We start from the raw sequence: 24,792 nt of genomic DNA, 5'->3' as shown, positions 1-24,792 counted from the left end.
ATTTCCTGGAAGAAAGTTAGGGAAAAATAAACAAGGATTACCCTTAACTTCACTTAATGATCTGTGAGCTGCCATCTATTAACTTAATCTAAATCCTTTGCAAACCAATTGCAGAATGCAGACTCCCTCCTTGCATTTTATCTTCAACTGCCTCTGTGATTGCTTCTTACTAAGGAAGCGTTATTTCTTTATCCTTCAGGGTAGATAGTTTAAGAATTTTGGCCAGTTTGCAGATACCATCACAAGGGATACAGAGCAATTTTTAAAATGTCTAGTACCCTGTAAAAATCTAATATAAGCATGTCCTAATTATATTAGGATAGGACTTTTGCTGAGCTCATCTTTGTTTCCAAGTTCAGCAAGGTGCTGTTTTATTTTGGAATGCCCTCACTAGGATCCCTTATATCTTCTCTGCAGAACATAAGGAAATTGAAGGTATTTTGCATTAGAACTATCTCATCCCCACATTTCTGCTGTTTCTTGGCCTGGCAGGGCCTTCAGGCCATAAGAAAGAATTCTGTCTCATTAATGTGGATATGGCTTACTGACCTTGTCTATGGAACGTATTTTTTGTCATTTTATGTGGGACAATGGGAGAATGTTTTCAAGATACCAGACAGGAAGGAAAGGTTAAATAGCAAATGAAATGAACAGGCAATGCGATCAAAGGAAATAAACAGGAAAACATATGTACTCTGTCTTCCTGTGCGTACTGTGTCTTTTGATACTAAACCTGAAGAGAAGGAAAACAAAGGAGATGGTCAGGGAACCCAGAGTAAAGAGTGATTAAAAACAGAAGATTTTTGAAGTAGGAAAAAAATACTCTGCCCTTTCAATAAAATGGAAAAATTAGAGCAGTAAGATCTGAAGCACAACCCACTCCCAATTAGCATGCAAATGTAAACTTCTGCATGGAGTTTCAAGGGAAGATTAAAATGGTAAATCATTCTCATTTTCTGGCATATATCCATCATTACTGCTTACTGAATATTTTATTGCTTAGGAATATTCCATCCTTTACTCTTTATGAAAAAAGGCTGACAGTCTGTTCTTTCATTCCCAGGTATGCAGTTTACTCTTTTGTAAAGATCGGTGGTAATAATTGAAGCCAAAATATTATTCACTGTACTTTATACTTCTAAATCGATTTCTACAAATGCATAATCCAGATGAGAAAATATTAACTGGTTTGCAATATTGAAGATTCAGCGATAGTTCCACTATCACCCACCTTTTAGAGCAACTGCCAGTTTTTCTACTGCAGAAATATATTTTCTGTGTGTGTGTGTGTGTGTGTGGTGCAAATTAACAATCAATCACAGAAGCTTGTTGGCTTTTTTCATTTCTTATTTTAACCCACAGTGGGCTGGAAGCTATTCCCAAGCCAGGGCTGATGATATAGACTGTGTATAGGCATCCCTCCAATGTGATGGGGACAGTGCCTTTTCTTTCTTCTTCTTCTTTTTTTTTTTTTTTTTGCAGTTTTTGGCCAGGGCCGGGTTTGAACCCACCACTTCTGGTATATGGGGCCAGCGTCCTACTCCTTTGAGCCACAGGCACCGCCTGAACAGTGCTCTTTCTCAAAAGTCAGGGTATGGGCTGAATTGGCTTTTGAATGGACTATCACTCCTGGATCTCAGAGCTCTCCAAGAAGTCATCTCCTGAGTCTGGTTTAACCCGCCTTTCCCTGTACATAGGCCAGAGTGAAGGGGCCCTGTGCTCTGGGGAAATACGTTCTGCAGGTCAGGTGGGGTCTCAGGTTTCCCATCTGTAAAATGGAGATTGTAGTCGTGACTCCCTTGTCATTTATACATGTCAGGTCCGGGAACAGCTCTTGACATGCCGAGCTTAAACAGCATGTGCTCAGTAAACATTAGCTGCTCTTCCTAGTACTATAATTATTATTGGTAAAGGATAACGATTCTGCAAAAATGTTAGGCCGTAGAAGCAGAGAGGGCAGACACAGAGATTGCGCCTCTATTCCAGTGGTTCTCAACCTGTGGGTTGCAACCCCTTTGGGGGTCTCCTGCATGTAAGCTATTTACATTACGATTCATAACAGTAGCAAAATTACAGTTAGGAAGTAACAACAAAAATAATTTCATAGCTGGGGGTCACCACAACACGAGGAACTGTATTAAAGGGTCTCAGCATTAGGAAGGTTGAGAACCACTGCTCTATTCTGTGATCTGTAGCTCAGAGGAAGGCCGCCTTTGAAAGCACTAGAGGTAAGTGAGATTCGAGAAAGTACCTGGCTTGTGTTCCTCTCTTGTCTCATTGTTTCCTTTGCTGCTTTAAGTGCCCAGGGCACAGGAGGAGCAGACCTGACCACTGCAAAGAGTCGGAGCCTGGGCTGTTTCTCCTGCTTCATGTATCTTTGGAACACATTTCCTTTCCAGAACTGTGCTGACTCAGATGGCAGCCTCCATGCAGCTGGCTCTACCTTTCAGAACTGCAGACATAGTTAACAATGAGACATGAGTGTGAAATAGAAGCAATGATCCCTACCCGAAAGAATTGTGTGGATCACACGGAACGTACCTGGGTGCTGCCCAGAGCCCAGAGCACTGCAGTATGGATGCTCAGCTACCTGTAACACCTTTCACTTTCATTTTTTTCATCTTAATTTATTATACAACTCTATCCATGTTCTGGCCTTTTTCTCTCATCTGGGCTCTTGAAATAGCCTCCTTACTGGGTCCCCTTGTTCTGGGTTCTCGCTCCCTGTCCTCCCCACCAATATCTCTCATATCCTGCTCCAAAAGTATTCTTCCTAGATTACAAAGTTGGTGAATCAATTCTTTTTTTTAGAAGAAAGGAAAGATAAAAGAACCAGAGAGTCTATTTTTCTCAACATGATGACTTACAGGTTCTGAAACTCTCCCATTATAAAAGACTGAAAAATGATAGATAAAATATTTTTAAACATTTTTTTAAAAGAGTAAATGAACCTGTAACAAGGGCAGGGAAATCCTGTTAGGCTAGAAATAAAGCTTGAGGGCAGATCTCGGGAGGTGAGCTGACCTTGGGGCTGCTAAACCTTCAGGGCATTTTGGGATCTGGCTGGCCAACCAATACTAGAGATAAAATTACAGTGTTTAGTGCAGAAGGACAAAGAGGTGGGGAATATGACAGATCAGTTAAGACACAGTGGAATGAGTGAGAAGTCAGAGTGGAGTGTTAGGAGATTACAACAGCGGAGACAGTGAGGAGAGAGAGCATTCAAGGGCATAATGACTACAGGTCCAAATGCCTCACAGGAAGCCCAGAGAACACCAGGCTAAATAAATTTTTAAAAACCCACGCTTAGAGAAAACACTTAGACTCCAAGTGGATATTCCAGCAGCGATGGTAGACAAAAGATAGCGAAATGATATCTTCCTAAGAAAAAGCAATTGTTAACTCAGAATTTTTTTATCAAATAAAGACATGTTTATATAAACAAAAATCAAAAATAGATTATAATCAACAATAAGTTATGGTATACTTAAAAAAAACTAAAAAATGTAGAATTGGAATGTTCCTAACACAGAGAAATGATAAATGCCTAAGCTATTGGATGCCCCAATTACCCTGCTTAGATTAAATGATACTGTATGCCTGAATCAAACGTTACATGTACCCTGTAAAGATATACAGCTATTATGTATGCATAATAATTAAAATTTCAAAGACCCTCACTAAGGGAACTAGTAAAGATAGACTTCCAGAAGTAATTGAAATGGCTTCCGAAGAGCAGTGTGAAATACAAAAAGAATTGATGAGTACAGATACAAGTAAACACGTGGGAAATCTAACGGAGAGTAGTAGTTTATAGAAAAATAATGATGCCAATTTTGGTAGCATATTTTAAAAAGGTAAAGTAATAGTATACTTCTCATGTAAGGTTGGAGGCAGGTGATTGGAATGATACATTCCAAGGTCCTTTTATTTTCTAGAAGAAAGAAAGCAATTGATTAAGTTTGGTATGCATATTAGAAACTGTCGTGAAAGTATGTCCAGCATAGAAAATGTCTAGCTTAGTCAAGTTCAGTGAACACCCTTCTCACAGTGGACACCTGGACATTCGTTAAAACACATCTACATACCAGCACCCACCACCCCTGTACTGAGAGCCTTCCCAGACAGTAATCTGTTCATTCATTCCTCCCATCTGGTCGTTGTAACAACAGTTCCAGCTCTTTACCTGTCTTTCGTACCTGATAAGGCCTGTGCTGTGCAGTCAGCTTCAGCTCCTTCTCCAGTGTCATTATGAGGAAGGATGCTGCTTGTCATTGGTGTCTGGACCCTTGTCTCACCTGGATCCTCCCTAAGCTGCAGTAGCAGCGCAGTGTGTGTGGTTTTAAAACCACAGCCTGCCTCCTTCCCAGCCTACTCTAGTGCCCAGTGGTCCCTCCTTCCCCTAAATTATACCTGTTGGTCCCCCACTGTCTTCTGTGTTAAAAGGAGATAACAGTGGTACCTTACTCTGAAGTGTCGTAGTGTGGATTAAACAGATTGCCATGTGAGAGCACTCGGGGCGCTGCTGTATAGCATCCTACCTTGATACTGTGGAGCACTTGCCACTAAGTTATCTTTTTGGCAGAATCACAGGTCACTTCATTCATGTCTTAGGCAACTAAATTGTAATTGACCAAAGACAAGATGAAGTCTTACAGTTCTGTGAGAGATGGAAAAGGAGAAAATGCGAAAGACTGACCTAGTGTTGGCCTCTCGTGGGTAGACTATTAAGATCAGTTTCACCTGGGAGAGCTCTTTGGGACCACTAACTAATTCTTAGTAGACTTAGTGTGATAACAAGAAAGGATTGTTCAAAATTTTGTGAACTTGTTCATGGATTCATAGATTTCAGCTTCCAAAGTTAGAAAAACAGATTGATAGATATTTGAACTAGAGAGCTCTCAGGATGCCGCTAACCTCGCTCTGGGACTTCAGGGAAAGCCTTTAAACTCCAGGGCCTGCGGTCTCAAACAGAAAACAAAAGGGTTTTCTCCCAAATTCTCGTCCATCAGTAGCTAGTGCTTTGCCGTGAATTATCCACCTTTTAAAATGAAGCAGGTTGACTGACTTGCCGGGAATTATCCAGTTAGGGATTGGTGGAGGACAGGCTATGTGTCAGACCAGATGAAATCTGGAAAGGGCTGGAAACCAGCTGGTCTGCTCCCCAGTCTGGCGCCTGCCCCACCGCAGGCCAACCGCCATCCTGCTGTGCTCCCTCGACCCCTAGTCACATCCCTATGCACACTTGTCACATGGGTAGGCTCCAAATCTAACCTATTGAACAGTAGAGTGACTATTTCTTATACATTTGATCTGTGGTTCATACTGGTCACATGTTTTTTTCTTTACAAAGGAGATAATACTCTTATCTTTTTTTTGGTCACATATTTTTGAGTACACACTTTTTAAGCCTCTCCTAGTGGAAACAGAAGGATTGATGTTTTTTTACTTCCCCTGGAAACCTGCAGAGCGGATGTTTTCAGCCCTTTCTTGCCAGGTACATATCTCAGTGTGGTGTTGGCAGGAGCACCTGTATTGTGTATATTCACTTAGTTCCAAGCCTAAGAATCCCCAAATATGTGTATGCAGTCAAAAGAAATTTAAAGGATTTGCTTAGAGTAGTATACTCCCTAATTTAGTCAGGTATCCCCTTTAAAGAAGGCCTACAGACAGCCAGGTATTTGATAAAGGAAAATAAATAAATGAATATCCCTATATATTTGGACAGACATGTATAGAAAAATGACATGATATTCAGGTGATAATCTTTTCCAGTTACAGATTTTAATTGTATTAAGATTAAGAATAGGGGGCAGTGCCTGTGGCTCAAGGAGTAGGGCGCTGGCCGCATATACCGGAGGTGGTGGGTTCAAACCCAGCCCTGGCCAAAAAAAAAAAAGATTAAGAATAAAAAAACCTTTTATTAATCTATACTTTTGCTTTAGAACAATTTATATGATTTTATGTAAGCCAATAAAGAAATAATTATTTTATACTCCAGAGAAATATAATCAAAAGGAATGTAAGAACTTCTGAAAGAATTAATATAATTTGGAGAACTTTTTATAATGGTGCCTCCTGTCCACCATACACTGTGTTAGGTTCTGTGAATTCTAAAGATGAAAGGTAACCTGCCCTCAGGTCATTCACAGGCTAGTGACTGAGACATGTAGACAAAACAAATCACTTTGCAGCAAGATCTGCAGCAGAGAGAGTCACAGATTGCCGTAGGAGTAGTAATAATTAAAGTTAGAATCTGGCTGAGGGGATGTGGGAGAAATGCCAAGAGGGGTCCTTCCATATTCTGAGATTGTTTTACGATTCTTCGGGGACTCTGAAGAAACCATAAGGGATCTGGTACATGAGCCTTTTAAGCTTTCTTCTGAATTATTATGTATTTCTAAGATGCCTTTTTTGCTTTTCCAAGTCTATACGTCTGTATAGAGGGCAGGCTATGCCATTTGCTGCCTGGGTCCAGCGTCCGGCTTCTATTCTTCCTAATTGTGGGACCAGGAGTAGGTTACTTCTCTACACTTCAGTTTTATAAAAAGAGAAGAGTAGATAGTAACTACCAGGCAGGATTATTGTAAGGATTAAATAATAGACAAGAAACCTTTTACAATACTGCCTGGTACACCATAAAGCTCAAGAAAATTTTAGTTTTTATTGTTACTAGTTTTGGTAGCTAACAAACTGGGAATGTTGAAACACATCTAGTTAGATTCTCGTTCTAAAATGCTAATTTATGTCGATTAAAATTTTATGCTTTTTTTTTTTGTCCTTTCTAGCTCCAAGAGGAAAGCGAGGATGGAAAACCTTTTATGCTGTACTGAAGGGAACAGTTCTTTACTTGCAAAAGGTAAAAGCAAAATCAATAAATAAAACTCAAAACTTTATGAAACGACAAATACACAAGATCCCCTTTGGGACCTCACTTTGTACAACAAAGCCATATTAAACTCTCAAAAGACTGTTGAACTGATTTAATTGTTTAAATTATTTCTTAGATTTTTTTTTTTTGCTTTTGGTGAAAAAAATGTTCTGTGGACACACGTGTGTCAGGCCATGGCCAGGCTGTGTTCTGACTGTTCAATACACATTAAACATAAGCTGGTAAGTTAGACCATACGGTCTGCGCAGGTGCAGACCTGTGGCAGCACCCGTTTCAGCAAATATTTATGCCACAGATTCGTTATAGCCTTCATTTATATATTATTTAACTGTCTGAATTTCAATCCTGCCTAAAGCTGGATACATGCAATTTTCATTCAGGTCCTGAAACATTTATACGTACCAATGCAAATATATTCCAAATTACCTGAATAACGATTTGACCAAAGCATTCCCTGTCAACATCCTTTCCTCCAAGTTTCAAAATCTAGCAGTCTGCGTGGGGTCCAGTTTATAAGTTCTGGCTCTTTAAAGGGTAGTGCCTGGAGTTTCCATCTCCCTAGCTCTGTGGGGGTGCAGGTGGGAAGGTTGTGTATTGACTAGAACGAGTGCACCACTGTCCAGGGCCTTGCAGGATTCTGGCTCCCACTGGGAAGGGACAGTCACTGAATCGGGGCCAGATGGAAACAAAGCAGAAACAGCACTGCCCTCCATGGTGTCTGCTAGGGAAAGATTGTTTTTACTGGGATAAAAAACACATAACATGAAATCTACTGTTTTAAATGTTAAAATGTACTGTACGGTGTTGTTGACTATAAGCACCATGGTGCAGCAGATGGAGAGAATCATCTTGTATCATGGAAACCCTGGACACGTTGGACAGCGGCTCCCCATCCCGCCGCCTCCCCCCTCTTCCGTCCCTGGCAACCACATTCCACTCTGTTCCTGTGAGTGGAATCCTGTCGCGTTTGTCCTTCTCTGACAGCCTTGTCTCACTTAGCACACGCCTGTCATGGTTTATTTGTGTGGCAACGTGTGGCAGCACTTCATTCCTTTTCACTGCTGTATAATATCACGTCGTGTGCACACACAGTCGTCTTCTGTTCTCTGCGGTTCCACTTTCCACAGTTTCTGCTGCCTGGGGTCTGAAAATGAGATGAAAGAATTCCAGAAATTAACAGTTCTTGAGTTCAGAATTGCATGCCCTTCTAAGCAGCACGATGAAATCCCTCTACCCTGCTCCATCCCTCCTGGGATGTGACTCACGCCTTCGTCCAGCACATAGGTGCTGTATATCCTGCCCTTTAGTCACCTAATAGCTACCTTTGTTGGCCATGACAGTTATGATATCACCATGCTTTTGTTCCAGTAATCCTTATTTTATTAATAATGGTCTCAAAGAGTCGTGATGCTGGCATGTCGTTTTATTGATCAGTTTTGTTATTAGCCACTTACTGTGCCTAATTTAGAAATTAAGCTTTATCGAAAGTATGTGTGTATAGAAAAATATACAGTATACAGTCATCCCTTGGTTTGCTCAGGGAAGTGATTCCAGGAGCCCCAGCCTATACCAAAGTACGTGTATGCCCTGTGGAACCCACGTGTCTGCAAAGTCAGCCCTCCCTGTACTCTGGTTCTTCGTGCAGATGCTTCATTTTCATTCCACATTTGGGTAGGAACAACAGACAGGTGGCCTGTGCCGTTCAGGCTCGTGGTGCTCAAGGGCTATCTGTACATGGGGTTCAATGCTACTGTCATTTCAGGCCTTCCCATGGAGGTGTGGGATGTGTCCCCTGTAGGTAAGAGGTGCCTCCTCTGCCCTATTTTCTTTATTCATTCATCCATTGATGGACATTTAGATCATTTCTTCCTCTTGGCTATCATGAATGATACAGCAAACATGGAATACAATATGTCTTTCCAAGATCCTAACTTCATTTATTTTGGATAAATACACAGGATTTCTGGGTCATAAGGAGTTCTATTTTTCATTTCCTATGCCTCTTCCATACTGTTTTCCAAAGCAATCATGCCCCAGCCATAGTATACGAGGGGTCTCATTTCCCTACATCCTTGTCAACACTTACTTTGTTTGTTTTCCTTTATTAATAGCCATCCTAACAGACATGAGCTGATGTCTCATTACAGTTTTAATTTGCTCCTAAAAATAGAGAAAACTAAACTTTTCCAACAGTTTAAACTTTATCAAAAGTATATATGTATAGAAAAATACATAGTATATAGTCATCCCTTGGTTTGCTCAGGGAACAACACTCTTACTCAATACAGACAACTTCCATAACCCCAGATTCTCCACACACCAGTTGGATGTCCTCCAATTCAATTCGGTTTTGATACTATATCCCTGGAGGCAGCTTCACATCCCACAGATTGAGGGCTCAGCCCACAAAACTGCCCTCTACCAGTTTCAACTAGTAGGTTGTCACCTATTAGACCGACTGGCTATAAATTAGGGTTTGCATAATCCCTTCCTCAGGGTTGATTAATTTGCTAAAGTGGCTCACACCACTCAGGGAAACATTTAACTTGCGTATGTTCATTTATTATAGAGGATATCACAAGGTGCAGGTGAATAGCCGGATGGAAAGATGCACAGGGCAAGGTGTCGGAAAGGGACATGGAGCTTCTTTGCCTCGTTCAGCTGTTCAGCTCTCCAAAAGCTCTCCTGACCCTGCCCCTTGGGTTTTTATGGCAGCTACATTATATCAACGTGGTTGATTACAGCATTGGCTGTTGGTGATCACCACCAGCCCCTCCTTCCTTCCCCTTTTGGGAAGTTGGGGGTGAGGTTGAAAATCCCCAGACTCTAAGTCCTACCTTGGTCTTTCTGGCTACTAGCCCCCATCCTAAGGCTAGCTGGGGGTCACTAGCCCTCAGTCATCTCATTAGCACACAAAAACACTCACTTCACTCAGATTTCATGGGTTTTAGGAGCTCAGTCCCAGGACACAAGTATGAAGACCAAATACATACTCATGATTATAAATTTTTTGTATTAAAAGTAACCACGTATCAGGATCTATGGCTTGCAAATATTCTCTCCAGTTCTCTGGTTACCTTTCCAGAAAACTCTGCTGATATGTTTTTCTGGGTTGAAGCCTTTAAATTTAATATGATATTTTTTTTCTGTATCGAAGCTTTTAAATTTAATATGTAGTCTCACTTGTCTACTTTTGTTTTTATAGCATGTGCCTTTGGTGGCCTATCCAGAAATCAGTGCCAAGTTCAGTGTCATAAAGCTTTTCCCTTATGTTTTCTTCTAGGAATTTTATGGTTTCTAATCTTATGTTTATGAGTCTTTAATCCATTTTGACTTGATTTTTGTGTTTGGTATAAAACACCAATCCAATTTCATTCGTTTGCATGTGGCCGTATAGTTTTATGGCACCATTTGTTGGAGAAGAGACTGTTTTCCCCCTTGTACGGTATTGGCATACTGTTGCAGATCATTTGACTGTATATATATGGGATTTTTCTGGGCTTTCTGTTTTGTTCCATCAGTCTGTGTATCTGTCTTTATGCCAATACCATGCTGTTTTGATACTGTTGCTTTTTAATACAATATATTTTGAAATCTGGGACGTGAGGCCTGCAGATTTGTTGTTCTTGCTAAAGATTGTTTTTTTGTGTGTTATTCGGGGTCTTTGGTGATTCCACTTGAATTTTAGGAGTGTTTTTTTGTTTTTCTGTAAAAAATAGACCAGGATATCAATAAGGATTGAATTGACTCTGTCAATTGCTATGGGCAGAATAGACATTTTAATAATATTAGATCTTCCATTTCCTGAACATGGCTTGCCTTTCCATTTACTTGTGTCTTTTGAAATTGCTTCCAGCAGTGTTTTGTAGTTAAACTTTTCTCCTCTTTGGTCAAGTTTATTCCTACGTATCTTTTATACTTTTTGATGCTATTGTAATTGAGATTATTAATTTCTTTTTCAGACCAATCATTCTTAATTGGCTTAAAAAAAATGTCATTGTTGTACATTGATTTGTGTCTTGCAACTTTGCTGAATTTATTAGTTCTAGCAATTTTTTGGTGGAATCTTTAGGTTTTCTATATATAAGATCATGTGAAACTATTCCTAATATGGGTGGTTTTATCATGAAAGAATGTTGAATTTTGTTAAGTGCGTTTCCTGCATCTATTGAAATGTTTGTGTGATGTTTTCATCCTTTGTTAATGTGGCGTATCACTTTGACCTTTGTCTGTTGTACTATCGTGACATCTCAGGGATAAATCCCACTTAGTTATGGTATATGATCCTTTTAATATATTAATGAAATCATTTTGCTAGTGTTTTGTTTACAGTTTTTGCATCTATATTCATCAAGGATATTCGTATAGATTTGTTTCCTAGTTTTAATATTGGGGTCATGCTAGCCTTATAAAATGATTTTGGAAGTGTTCCCTCCTTTTCAATTTTTTGGAAGAGTTTGAGAAGGATTGGCATTAGTTCTTTAACTGATAGAATTCATTGGGGAAGCCATCTGGTCCTAGGCTTTTGTTTGTTGGGAGAGTTTTATTGTTGTTTCAGTCTTCTAACTATTATAATACATTCAGATTTTCTACGTTTCCATAATTCACCGTCGGTAGTTGTCTGTTTCTAGTAATTTATCCATTTCTTCTAGGTTATCCCATTTGTTGGCATATAATCCTTCACAGTAGTTTCTTATAATCCTTTTACTTTATGTGGCATCTGTTATGATGTGTCCTCTTTCATTTCTGATTTTGTTTATTTAAATAATCTTTTTCTTTTTCTTAGTCAAAGATTTGTCAGTTTTATTGATCTTTACAAAAACAAGTTCTTAGACTGGGTGTGGTATATCACACCTCTAATCCTAGCACTTTGGAAGGCTGAGGTGGGAGGATTACTTGAGACCAGGAGTTGGAGACCAGCCTAAGCAGGCATCAGATACCATCTCTACAAATAAAATAGAAAAATTAGCCAGACTGAGTGGCACGCACCTGTCATCCCACCTACTCAAAAGGCTGAGGTAGAAGACTCCCTAGGGCTGAGGCATGTGAGGTTGCGGTGAGCTATGATGATGCACTCTAGCCCTAACAACAGAGTAAGACCCTGTCCCCAAAAAAGAAAGTCTTAGTTTTGTTGAATTTTTTCTATTGATTTTCTGCTTCCTATTTCACTGATTTTTTGCTCTAATCTTTTTTTTAATTAAATCATGGCTGTGTACATTAATGAAATCATGAGGTACCATGCGCTGGTTTTATATACAATTTTAAATATTTTCGTCACACCGATTAACATAGCCTGCCTGGCTTTTTCTTAGTTATTGTGTTATTCTATATTTAGTAAGTTTCACGTGTACCCTTGTAAGATGCGCCGTAGGTGTGATCCCACCAATTGCCCTCCCTTCCCCTCCCTTTCCCCTTTCCCCATATTCTTAGGCTATACTTGGGTTAAAGCTTTCATATCAAAGCTATAAATTAGTTTCATAGTAGGGCTGAGTACATTGGATACTTTTTCTTCCATTCTTGAGATACTTTGCTAAGAAGAATATGTTCCAGTCTAATCTTTATTCATTCCTTCCTCTGCTTTGTGATTAGTCTGTTCCTTATTTTCTAGTTTCTTTAGGTATAAAATTAGGCTGTTTATTTAAGATCTTTTTTTTCATGTATATGCTGTACATATCCCTGTGGATATTGTTTTTATTGAATTCTACAAGTTTCAATATATTTTGTGTCCATTTTCATTTGTCTCGTTATTTTCCAATTTTCCCTTTTGATTTTTTTTTTACTCATTGATTTTTCAGAAGTGTGCTATTTAATTTCCACATATTTGTGAGCTCTGTAATTTTCTGCTATTAATTTCTAGTTTCATTCAATTGTAGTTAGAAAACATGGTGTGATTTTAGTCTCCTAAGTTTGTTAAGACTTACTTTGTGCCCTAATGTGATCTTTTCAGGAGGAAGTTCATACACGTTTGGAAAGAATGTATATTTTGCTGCTGTTGGGTGAAATGTTCTTTGTCTGCTAGATAGATCTTCTGTCTGGATGTTCTGTACATTATTGAGAGTGGAATGTAGAAATCTACTATTTCCGTGTTTGTCAGTTTCTCCCTTCCGTTTTGTCAATGTTCCCTACATATATTTGGGTAATCCGATCTTGGATGTATATGCAGAGCATGATAAAAAATGTATTCACATCTTAAGAAAGGAAAAAGCTGTATTAAAACTAATACTCTAGTCACATTTGACTTCTGCAATTATAAGAGGTGCTCAAATGTCAGTTGCTTTCATCTTTTGTTATAGGTATATAGTGAGTATTACAATTATAATAGTTTTTTCCTTTCTTAAATTGTGTATGCATTTTTTTCACCTTCTGTATATTTATAATTGTTATATCTTCCTAGTGAATTGACCCTTTTATCATTATATAATGTCCTACTTTGTCTCTTTTGAGTGTCTCTGGATAGAGGACTTTTGACAATGTTTTATTTGACGTCTGTTTGATATGATATAAGTGTAGTCTCCCCTATTTTCTTTTACAATCAACTCTTTATCAGTGGGTCCAAAATATTAAAAGAAAAAAATCACAAAATTCCAAAAAGCAAAATTAGAATTTTCTGCATTTCAAGTGCTACATTGAATCCATACCAATGAAGAGATGTGTAGATATTGCTTTGGGTATTACCAGTAATCCAGAGATCATTTAAACTATACAGGAGAGTGCGCATAGATTATATGCAAATACTATGCCATTTTATATAGAGGATCTGAGGGTTCATAGATTTTGGTACCCATGCGGGGTCCTGGAACCAATCCCCCCAGATATCAAGGGGCAGCTCTGTTTACTTTTACTAGTAAATTTTATACTTTCATGTTTTTGTTTAATATTCTTTCATTTCAACTTGAAGAACTCCCTTCAACATTTCTTGTAAGGCAGGTCTAGTGGTTATAATCTTCCTCAGCTTTTATTTATCTAGGGAAATATTTCTCTTTCATTTTTAAATGATAGTTCTGCTGGATATAATGTTCTTGTATGGCAGTTTTGTCTTTCTTTGAGCACCTTAAAAATATGATCACAGGGCGGCACCTGTGGCTCAGTGTGTAGGGCACAGGCCCCATATACTAGAGGTGGGGGGTTCAAACCCAGCCCCGACCAAAAACTGCAAAAAAAAAAAAAAGAATATATATATATATATATATTCATGTCATCATAGTCCCTTCTGGCCTTGCATTATTTCTGCTGAGAAATCTACTGATAGTCTTCTGAGGGTTCTCTAGTGTATGACAAATCACTTTTCTCTTACTGCTTTCAAAATTCTCTCTTTTTCTTTAACTTCTCATAATTTTATGAGTCTCAGTGTGATTGCTTTGCATTTATCCTAGTGGAGTTCATTAGGCTTCTTGATTCTGGGTATCTATTTGTCCAGTTCGGAGGAGTTTTCTATAAATAAGTTTTCTGCCCTCGTTCTCTTCTCCTTCTTAGATTTCCATAATGCAGGTATTGATCTGCTTGATGGTGGTACCGTTAGTCCCTAAGGCTTTAACTCCTTTCTCCATTCTTTTCTCTTTGTTCCTCTGAGTGAATAATTTCAAATGACCTATCTTCAAGTTCATACATACTTTGTTCTGCATCATCAAGTCTGCTCTTGAACTCCTCACTTGAACTTTTTAGTCCAGTTATTCATCAGCTTAAAATTTTCTGTTTGGTTCCTCGTAATATTTTCTGTCTCATTGACACACCTCTAGTTTTGTTCATTTATCATTTTCTTCAGTTTGTTCAGCATCTGTATTATGGTTATTTTTCAGTTTTTATTTTGAGACAGGGTCTCACGGTGTTGCCCAGGTTGGAGTGTCATGGCCATAGCTGACTATAACCTTGAACTCGTGAGCCCAACCAGTCCTTCACCTCAGCCTCCCAAGTAGCTAAGACTACAGGCGTGCACCCCTATATCTAATTTACTATTACTCTAAACATGTAAACATTTCAAAATGTTATAATGCCAAATATAATAAGATTGAAATAATTATTTTTTAAAACTACCCTTCCTTAGTCCCTCTAGACCCCTATTCAAAAGGATTTCAACCGTACTATGTATCTTTCATCAACATTTTGTGTTATTACCAGAACAGCTTTGTAAGGAACACTTTTATGATTATTTTTTGTTGTATTCTTTATTGGAACTTTTTTCAGGTGTCTAGACCTGAAAAGACCATATCTAACACAAACCTTTGGGTTGTCTCCCTTTTGGAAAAGATAGAGTAAGGCATATTAGAGCATGGCATGCCTCTCCTTGGACCAAGCTCTCTTTGTGGGTAGATGTCCTTTGCAGAGAGAGGTATGGAGTTAGCTGAAGCTCAAAGATCAAAAGAAAATGCCTTACAGCATTGGTCTAAATTTCACACTTGACTTTAAGCGTCACAAAAAGGAAGAAATGGAGACAATTGTTGATATTTGTAGGTTATCCATGTTCTTAGGTGGCCAGATAACCTTCTATTGTCTTTGTTTCCCTGTGGAGTCAGCACAGCTTCTAATTCATAAGTCAACTGCTCTGGCCTCCACCAAATCAGCATGCTTGTGCCTGCTGGGCCCACACTGGTCCTTTCAGCTAGCTTTGTCTCTGCAGGGAAGAACCCTTTGAAATTAAATTTCACATATCACAGCTGTTTCCCCAGCACAAATCCCATTCTCTTGGCTCACTTTTTCATTTTCTCTGAAATCTCTATAAGGGGCACAGCTGTCTTTGGCAAAACCATTTCTTTGAATACCTAGCCACAGGATTTCCACCCACTCTGTCTCGAGGTGGGCCTGGGAAGAGAAAAAGACTCCTGCTTTCAACATTGGAGAGAAGTGACGCAAAGAGAGATGCTGTTTCCAAGTCACCAGCTTTTTCTAGCTTATGCTCCTCGCCCTCAGATAAGTATAGTGGGAGTTTGAGTCATCCAGATATAGACAAGCAGAGGCTAAATATTGACAAGGGAACAACTTTGTAAACTTTGAAGCTTCAGCATCAGTTTAGACAGAGCTTCTAGATTCTGCAGATTTATGTTACCCCTGGAGTATAGCAAATGTGCAGTTAGGAAAAAATGGGTGAAATTGCGTTTATAAAGAGAAGAACTTAGCACTGAGGCAATTATACATTTGTGTAGGAAAGAAAAAGGTAGAGTGCAAGTTATCTAGCAGGTTGCAATTGCATTTCAATCAATAAGAATACAAGCATGGCAATAAAGTGTCTGCTTAGGATAACAGTAAGCCTGCAAACAGTGGTCATGTTTGTAACCAATCTCTACTCTCTTATTATTAATACTCTTTTTTTTTTAGACAGAAAAAATGTGACAAATTTTTAAAATCTCAAATTGTGATCAATTAATATCTGTTCACAGAAACCTCCTCTCTAGATAGGACCTAGAGACTAGTTCATCAATCATTGGGCCTTAATCTTAGGCCTGGGACTTACATGGCTCTGTCTACCTGATTCTTTAAATTTGCTTCTTCGGGCTGGGTGCAGTGGCTCACACCTGTAATCCTAGCACTCTGGGAGGCTGAGACAGGTGAATTGCTGGAGGTCAGGAGTTCGAGACCAGCTTGAGCAAGAACGAGACCCTGTCTCTAAAAACTAGCTGGGTGTTGTGGTGGGCACCTATAGTCCCAGCTACTTGGGAATCTGAGACAAGACGATCACTTGGGCCCAGGACTTGGAGGTTGCCGTGAACTATGATGCCATGGCCCTCTACCAAGGCAACATAGTACGACTCTGTCTCAAAAAAATAATTAAATTAGCTTCTTCCTGATTTGTAAAATTAACAAACAAGGAAGTGGATCCTACAGATATGAAGCCCCTGTGGGCATCTCCTTGTGTAAGTGCCAAGCACGTGAAGTTAATAGAATGTTGTCTGTCCCAGAGGGGACTTGTGCTCAGAATGCCCTCCAGAAACAATAGAAATAAGTACTTGGACCTCTTTCTCTTACAATTACGTCTGGGTGGTAAAGAGTGTTGGAGGCCCAGTACTGGAGATAGGTATGTCCTACAGAGGGCTACTAATGTCTCATTGCTGGAAATCTAGTCTTCCAGCAAAAAATAAATGATAATGATTACAAGACATTTTAGGGTTTATGCAGTTTGGGTTTTATACCCTCCCATAGTTATTTAGAGTTTATCACATGTCCGGTGCTGTGCAAAATTCTGGGCTTCCCAAGATGACTAAGAAATAGTCCCTGCCTACATACAGCTTACAAAATAGGAGAAAAACAAGTAAGTTGAGCAGTCACCAAACAATGGGATGAATTAATGGAGGTGTGGAAAAATCTTACTAAAGAGGGACACCCAGGCATGCTTGCAAATGTCAGAGGATGAATCCCTCGGAGGATGTGTCCTTGAACTAGTACACCTTGAACTGATGCCTGAAGGGTGAGCAGGAGTTTGCCAGGCAGGCAAGGCAAGAAAAAAGCATTTTAGCTAGAGAAGGAGAAAAATAACAGATTTGAGAGAATGCAGCATGTTCAAAGAATCAAAAACCAACTTTTCACATTTGAATTATAGGATGGATGAGGAGTAGCAAGCAGTAGAAAGATGATGAAAAATTGTTGCTCAAATAATGAATATATAATCATAATTAAAGAGAAGATGTCACAGTGTCATAAACCGTCCAGTTGACAAAAGAAGCTATTTTCTTCCCTGAAGGAATTTCAAGGTCTTTGAGTCTGAGGTCACTGCTGTTCCCTCTACCCAGATGCATAAAGGATTGAGATGGAATTGTCCCCATTCTAGCAGCCCATCTCACAGGACCTGCCCTATGAGGGCACATCGCTCCCCTCTCTGTGCTCTTAGAATCCCAATATTAACTCTCCTGGGATTCAAGCAAAGCTGAGAAAAATCACCCCTTCTCCTTCCCTTCTTCAGTCAGTTCTCCACTATTTGAGTTACAGAGTAATGAGAAAAGTCCCACCTTTCCCCTAGCCTAGTGCTGGATTAATTCAGGTTGGCAAAGACTCACTTACACAGCATCCTGTATGACAGGGGCTATGCCGGGTGTAGGGCTGCAGAGATCACAGGACCTGGCATCTGTCCTTCAGGCCCTTGCTAGCACACCTGGGTTTCTCATTCATCCTCTTCTTTTCCCACATCTTTCTACCCCATGTAAATTCCTTAGCATCAAAGATTCTGTCCAGAAGATTCCAGTAACTCCTCCCTGCTCAGTGCCCGGCATTTTTCCTGAGTGAACTGGCACTCATCACGGCTCTACCCTCTGCCGCTGCCAGTGTGCTGCTCCTAAGTGAGGGGTAGTCTTGCCCAAGACAGAAGGAAGCAGGGCATGGGTTCCTTCATTAAGTGGATTGGATGGGTCCTCTAAAGAGGTCATTATGAGCACAGCTGGCTCCTTTAAAGGCCATCTTTCCTTGACGGTCAGTGCATCCACCCCACACAACCCATTGGAATAGCAGTCTCTTTAGGGTCTCATTTCACTGGCAGTTTCCCTTCAATTACTTTAAGCCTTCTGTCAGTTCTCAAGTGTGAAATGGCTGGTAATGACTTTTACCCGTATAGAACAATTCCTTAAGAGTGGAAAGTAATGGCAAAAGCTTTACCCTCCTCCAAAAAACAAACAAAGAGAAACAACAGTCATCAGAAACAGAACCAGGCACAGCCAAAACTGTACTGGAACAAGTCCTGGCAGTCCCCATTCCCTCAGCCTCCTTCCTGCTCCCTTCCCAGCCAGACAGAGGCTTGCTGCAAAGGATTTTGGCCACTCTTATATGAAACTTAAGAGTTAATAAATAATATCTCATGCCTCTCAAGCTTATAACCCATGCTGTGTGTGTGTTACCCTGTCTGTCGCGTGCCTGCGGAACACAGCCATGTGGTATCAAGCAGCCTCTTAGCTATTAAAGTGACAGCTCTGTTAGGCCAGGGTCTCTGTCCTTGGCTTCCTCAGATCTTTCAGGAAAATATGTGTGTTGGAAGACTAATAAAAGAGTCTTCCAAAAAAAAAGGACAAGACCTTTAAGAGTGTGGAAAGTCCTATTCCAAAAAGTAGACATGTCTTCTCAAACTCCCAAGTGTGCCACTTAACTAATTTCTGATTTGGAGCAGTTAATTATCCTCTCTGAGCCTCAGTTCATTCATCTGTAAAATGGGAGCAATGATCTTACATGGTCGATGTAAAATTTTTTTTTAATATGTGAAAAAAGTACCTATTATATGTTAGGTTAATAGTAAATATTGATTCCCTTCCCAGTAACTCATAAAAAGTGAGAGTTGGGCGACGCCTGTGGCTCACTCGGTAGGGCACCAGCCCCATATACCTAGGGTGGCGGGTTCAAACCCGGCCCCAGCCAAACTGCAACAAAAAAAATAGCCGGGTGTTGTGGCAGACACCTGTCGTCCCAGCTGCTCAGGAGGCTGAGGCAAGAGAATCGCCCAAACCCAAGAGCTGGAGGTTGCTGTAAGTTGAGACACCATGGCACTCTACCAAGGGTGATAAAGTGAAACTCTCTGTGTCTAAAAAAAAAAAAAAAAAGTGAGAGTATTTTTTTCTTTCAGTCCTTATTCTTTTTTTTTTTTCATAGATAGCATTTTTTTTTATTTGTTGTTTGGGATTCATTGAGGGTACAAATTCATTGATTGTATTTATTAGATAAAGTCCCTCTTCCTTTCCTAACAGTCTCATAAGGAGTAAAGTGACTGCCTCAGACTTCTTTCCTCTATCTTTTCACAGTCCTCCAACAATAGTCTGTGTGATGAAGTGAGTAAGTTAATACAGACCTTTTTCTTCTGTGCTAGCTGTTTCGAAGAACAAGTAATTCCTTCCACCCTTTCTTTCCACTTCAGATCAAACACAGAAGCCCCATAAATCCTCCTAAGACTGGTGCAGGGAGTAATAAGCAAGGCAAGGGCTTCCTGTTCTGGAGTTAGCAGTGTGGCACAGACACTGGTCAAAAAGATACTATGCCAACGTTTTTGCTCATTTCTGCAGACACTAGTTAGATGTGTGACATTAGATCTGCATACTCAGCTTTAAATTAGAGAGATTTTACCAAAGATCAGACAATTGCCTCTTGTTACCCTCCCACCACCCCAGTCCTGGAGGCTGAGGTACTCCCTGACTTGGGCCTTCTCTTTTATGAAAAAGCCAACTCCTTTAATGTTACTTTGTCACATTTGTCTTTGACTTTCAAGCAAGGAGGAAATCCACAGAGTATAGCAATAGTGATGTCGACCCATCCACAGAATGTCACGTTAGGAGCTGTGGGAGAAATAAACATAGTGTCTGCCCTCTGAAGGACCTTGGGCTCACAGGGTGGACAAACTTGGGAAATCATCTCATGAAAAAAGCAGCAGTTAGTGTGATAAAAGCCAAGGTGAGGATCAGAGAAAAAAAAAAGGTCAAATGGAATGAATATGAGCAAATAACTGCTTCCGATTTCTAGAACTCTGAGGTAGAGCCTATGGAATATGATGCCAGCTTATGAGCTGATTTAAATATTTACACAGTCAAAACTGTTCCAAAGTCCAAGTACCAGTAATGGTCAGGTACACTGGGGCAGTCATGGTGGAATGGTTTTGTTTGTCTTACAACGGAATAAAAATACATTCCTGCCCTTAAAAATACACTCCTACCCTTCTATCCTTGTTTTTTCTCATGCCTGCTGTGTCATACTATTGGAATATAAAGTGTTCATGGCAGACAAGTCTAATATCACTTTAACGTTAGACTCGTAGTTCATATATGCTTTAAAAATTAGAAGCTGCTACGAATTGATAAGAATGATTAAAATCTTGTTGGTCTTGATGATCCATCAGTGTTGACATTTGGATATGAACTTCATATCCATTGTGTTAGCAGAGAGTGAGTCATCTGCTAGCCGAGTGCTCAGACAAGCTTTTGCTGTCTCTGCTTCAGAAGTTCTTTCTCGGTTTCTGTTACGGGTTTTGTGTCCCTGCCAGCCTTTTTCTTCGAAGCATTTTGGTAAGGTTTTTGTTGGTATTCTTGTGACAAGTCTGATTGTCACAAAACTGAACTACCCTAAAAACTGTCAGGTGACTGGTGGGGTGTAGGTGGCTGGTTAGTAGATGATGGTAAATGGCCGGGAGTTTGGCTAATCATTCTGCTTATATCCCTTTTTTTTTTTTTTTGCAGTTGGGCCTGGGGTCAGGTTCAAACCCACTACCCTTGGTATATGGGGCCGGCACCCTACTCACTGAGCCACAGGCGCCGCCCGATTCATTCTTCTGTTCTCCAGACCAGGCTCTAGAGCTTCTTTAATATCTTTAGGGTCTAGAAAACAGCTATTCAAACCTGAATGTGTGTGCCTTTCCCATCTCTTTAGAAAGTGAAAAATCAGTTTATTATCTAAAAAGTCAGCATGTTATCACAATATACTGGCAACTGTCGTCCATACAAAATCTGTTCCTTCTTCTCTCTTCTCTTCAAATCACTTGGAAAAGGGATTTGTTTTTCCTGCTGCCTGTAAGGTTTTCTAAAAGTTCAATTGGAAAGGGAGTTTTTGTGATACTTGATGTATGGGTGGTATCTGAGTGAGCCTAGGCCTGGCACAGGGAAGTCACTGAAGGTTCCAGGGTCCCAGGCTTAGTGACGGTGGCCACTGTGGGGCTGACATGCCAGACACCCTCGGCCAGCTCCCAGAGCAGGCTGAGTCCTGGCCCCATCTCCTCTATCCTTTTTTGCTTTCCTGTAGGCCAAGGGCATTTTTATTTCCTTTTGAAACTGCTGGATCTGTGCCCTTTCACACTTTGAAAAGACTGTCTGGACCCTCCCTTATCATTCTCTAAAACAGTGGTTCTCAACCTTCCTAATGCCATGACCCTTTACTACAGTTCCTCATGTTGTGGCAACCTCCAACCATAAAATTATTTTTGTGGCCACTTCATAACTTTAATTTTGCTACTGTTATGAATTGTAATGTAAATAGCTGATATGCAGGATGGTCTTAGGCGACCCCTGTGAAAGGGTCATTCGACCCCCAAAGGGGTCACGACTCACAGGTTGAGAACCGCAGCTCTAAAACAATGGAAAATGCTTAAAAGAAAAAAGTGAAATTAGGCTTTGAAGCCTACTGTTCCATTGGAAGAATTATGATCACACCCAAGTTTTTCCCAGTCATAATTTAGATGAATGACCCAGCCCAACACAGAAACGTGACCTTTACGTGAGGGATATTTGGGCATAATCATAATTTCTAAAAACTATAAATTCAGCTGGGTTCAATGGGGCATGCCGATAGTCCTAGCTAACTCAGGAGGCTGAGAAGAGGCTCCCTGGAGCCCAGGAGTGAATTTAGCCTGGACCACATGGGAAGAACTCATCTCTAAAATCAAAACGAAGTCATAAAAAGTCATCGCCACTGGAAACTCATCTGGTCTCTGGGGTCTGAGACGCAGATTGTGCTGTGAAGGAAGGGTTCTGTTTAAAAACACAATTCCACTTTAAAAGCTTAGCAAACAGAAACTGCTTTGTTCCTAAGGAACTTTTTTTGGCCTTACCTGCAAAGCTAATAACAGTGATTTGTGTTAAGGGCCTTTCCCAAAGGCCCCGGGCAATTGGTTTCTCTACCTCTCTCCCTCTCGCTTCCCTGTTCCTCCTGCCATCCTCTCTTCCTCCTTTTCTCCCTTCCCCTCGTTTTTCCTTTCCATTCTTCCTTTCTTTCTCTTCCTCCCCTCCTCTCCCTTCTCATTATTTTCCACCTTCTTTCCCCCAGTTCCTTCCTTTCAATAAATACAATACCTGCACCGTCCTATGAAAGTTGTGGAGAGAAACAGAACTGAAAGGATGTAGGGTAGGTGGTGGCCAGACCTGAAACATGGTCACAAACAGTGACACAAATGCAGGATTTAACAATGTGAGTGAGCCTGGAGCTGAGAGGAAAGCAGAGACAGCTGACCGCCACTAACAACCCTAATGGCACTAGGCTGAAGAGTGGGAGAAATATGGGGAACTGCTGAGATGTTTTTCTCCTGCTGAAAAACATTTTTAAGACTTCTTCGGTTTCATCGGATATGGAGTCAAGGAATCTCACCAGCTTTTTGCAAAGGCTGATGGGTATCTGCTCTAACTGCCTTCCCATACAGCTGTACCGTCATTAAAAATCTAAATCCCAACTTCCTGGTCCCCTTCTCAGATTTGTTCTGGAAAATGTCCTGTTCTCACTGGGAGAGCACTCCAAGTCATACTGGGTTTTTAAGTGCCCCTCTGTGGGTGGACTAAGGAGAGGGTTTCAGTCCAAAGAGAAAAGTCCTACCTCAGGTGATACCCCCACATCATTGTAGATCAGCAGTTCTCAACCTGTGGGTTGCGACCCCTTTGTAACAATGAAAATACATGGCAGCATTAGGAAGGTTGAGAACCACTGTTGTAGATGGAAGCCAGGCACTACACACATGTTAACTGAACAAATTAATATAAAAACTCCAATCTTGGTCTCTCGCACCTTTTCTCCACCATGAGAGGGACCCACTTCTAACTCTTTGGAAGTGCTCCAAACTGTCCCTTTGTTCCTCTTAAATAAAAATTTCCCTTTGTTTTACCAAAAAAAAAAAATTGAATCTTTTTACTTCCCTTAGCTTACCCATAATTCTCCTCTCTACAGTAATCTGTGTATAGGATGTATTTTTCTGACTGTCACACTATTTATATAACATGAAAAAAATTAAGTTAAATGATACTCTAGGCTCCAGCTTTAAAATTCTGTAATTAAGTGATTTTTTAAATATATGGTTAGTTGAGCGAGAGGTCAAAACATGTTTTCATTTGACTCACTTTCCACTGAGTTTCCAGATTTGTGCAAACGGCACTTTCTGTGTTCCCTGGTAAAACAGGAAGGATAAAAACCTAAGTGATTTTTAATAAGGACATCTAACAGACACACTTAGAATTTTTAAAAATTCATCAAATTATGAAAAATGCTTTTAATGACTTTTTTATTAAATCATAGCTGCGTACATTAGTGCAATCATGGGGCACCATGCACTGGTTTTATGTACAATTTGAAATACTTTCATCAAACTGCTTTTAATGACATTTTTCAAATCAAGAGTGAATGGACAGTGTAGGACCTAGTTTACTTTAGTTATTGGCATTTTTATTAGTATCCTCACAGCTTCAAGCAAGGACATGGGCTCAGTTCTCTTTTCTGTATTCTCTCAGTGGAAATCAAGACCATTTCAACTTTGTTTTAAATTGTTTTAATTACATGTAGCAATTATACCCTATTTAATAAGGCCTAAAGTAAATAATATTTTTACTTATTTATTTTTTTATTTTAAGATAGTCTCACTTGGTCACCCTAGGTAGAGCGCCATAGCATCATCATAGCTCACAGCAACCTCAAACTCTAGGGCTGAAGCAATCCTCTTGCCTCAGCCTCCCAAGTAGCTGGGACTATAGGCTCCTGCCATGGTGCCCAGCTAGCTTTTTTCTGTTTTTATAGTGTCGGGGATTCACTCTTGCTCAAGCTAGTCTCAAACTCCTGAGCTCAAGCAATCCACCTTCCTCAATTTCCCAGAGTGCCAGGATTATAAGAGTGAGCCACCATGCTGGCCTGCTTGCTTTGTTTATTTGTTTGTTTGTTTATTTATAGAGACAGGATCTTACTCTGCCACCCAGGCTGGAGTGCAGTGATATAATCATAGCTCACTGCAGCCTCAAACTCCTGGGTTCAAGTGATCCTCCTACCTCACACTCCCAAGTAGCTGGAACAACAGGCATATACCACCACACCTGGCTAATTTTTGGATGTTTTTGTAGAGACAGGGTCTCACAACGTTACCCAGGCTGATCTCGAGCTCCTGGCCTCAAGATATCTTCCTATCTTAGCCTCCTAAGCACTAGGGTTGTAAATATAAGCCATCACGCCTGGCCAATAATATTTTGAAAACTGGAATCTGAATATATTTT

At 40.2% G+C, this 24,792-nt stretch overlaps 1 protein-coding gene across 6 annotated transcripts in view; it reads left to right on the top strand.

Moving 5' to 3' along the window:
- Positions 1-24,792, top strand: part of PSD3 (pleckstrin and Sec7 domain containing 3) — a 559,602-nt gene that overhangs the window by 477,896 nt on the left and 56,914 nt on the right. For all 6 annotated transcript variants that reach the window (XM_053578222.1, XM_053578223.1, XM_053578226.1 and 3 more), the window contains one exon: positions 6,789-6,859. In XM_053578222.1, coding sequence (XP_053434197.1) covers positions 6,789-6,859 — 71 coding nt within the window. The remainder of the gene's footprint in view (positions 1-6,788; positions 6,860-24,792) is intronic.

The sequence above is a fragment of the Nycticebus coucang genome, chromosome 24 (assembly GCF_027406575.1).
Source record: "Nycticebus coucang isolate mNycCou1 chromosome 24, mNycCou1.pri, whole genome shotgun sequence".
NCBI classification, from domain to species: Eukaryota; Metazoa; Chordata; class Mammalia; order Primates; family Lorisidae; genus Nycticebus; species Nycticebus coucang.
Note: the sequence above shows the minus strand (reverse complement) of the source record. Positions and strands in the feature narration are given on the sequence as shown.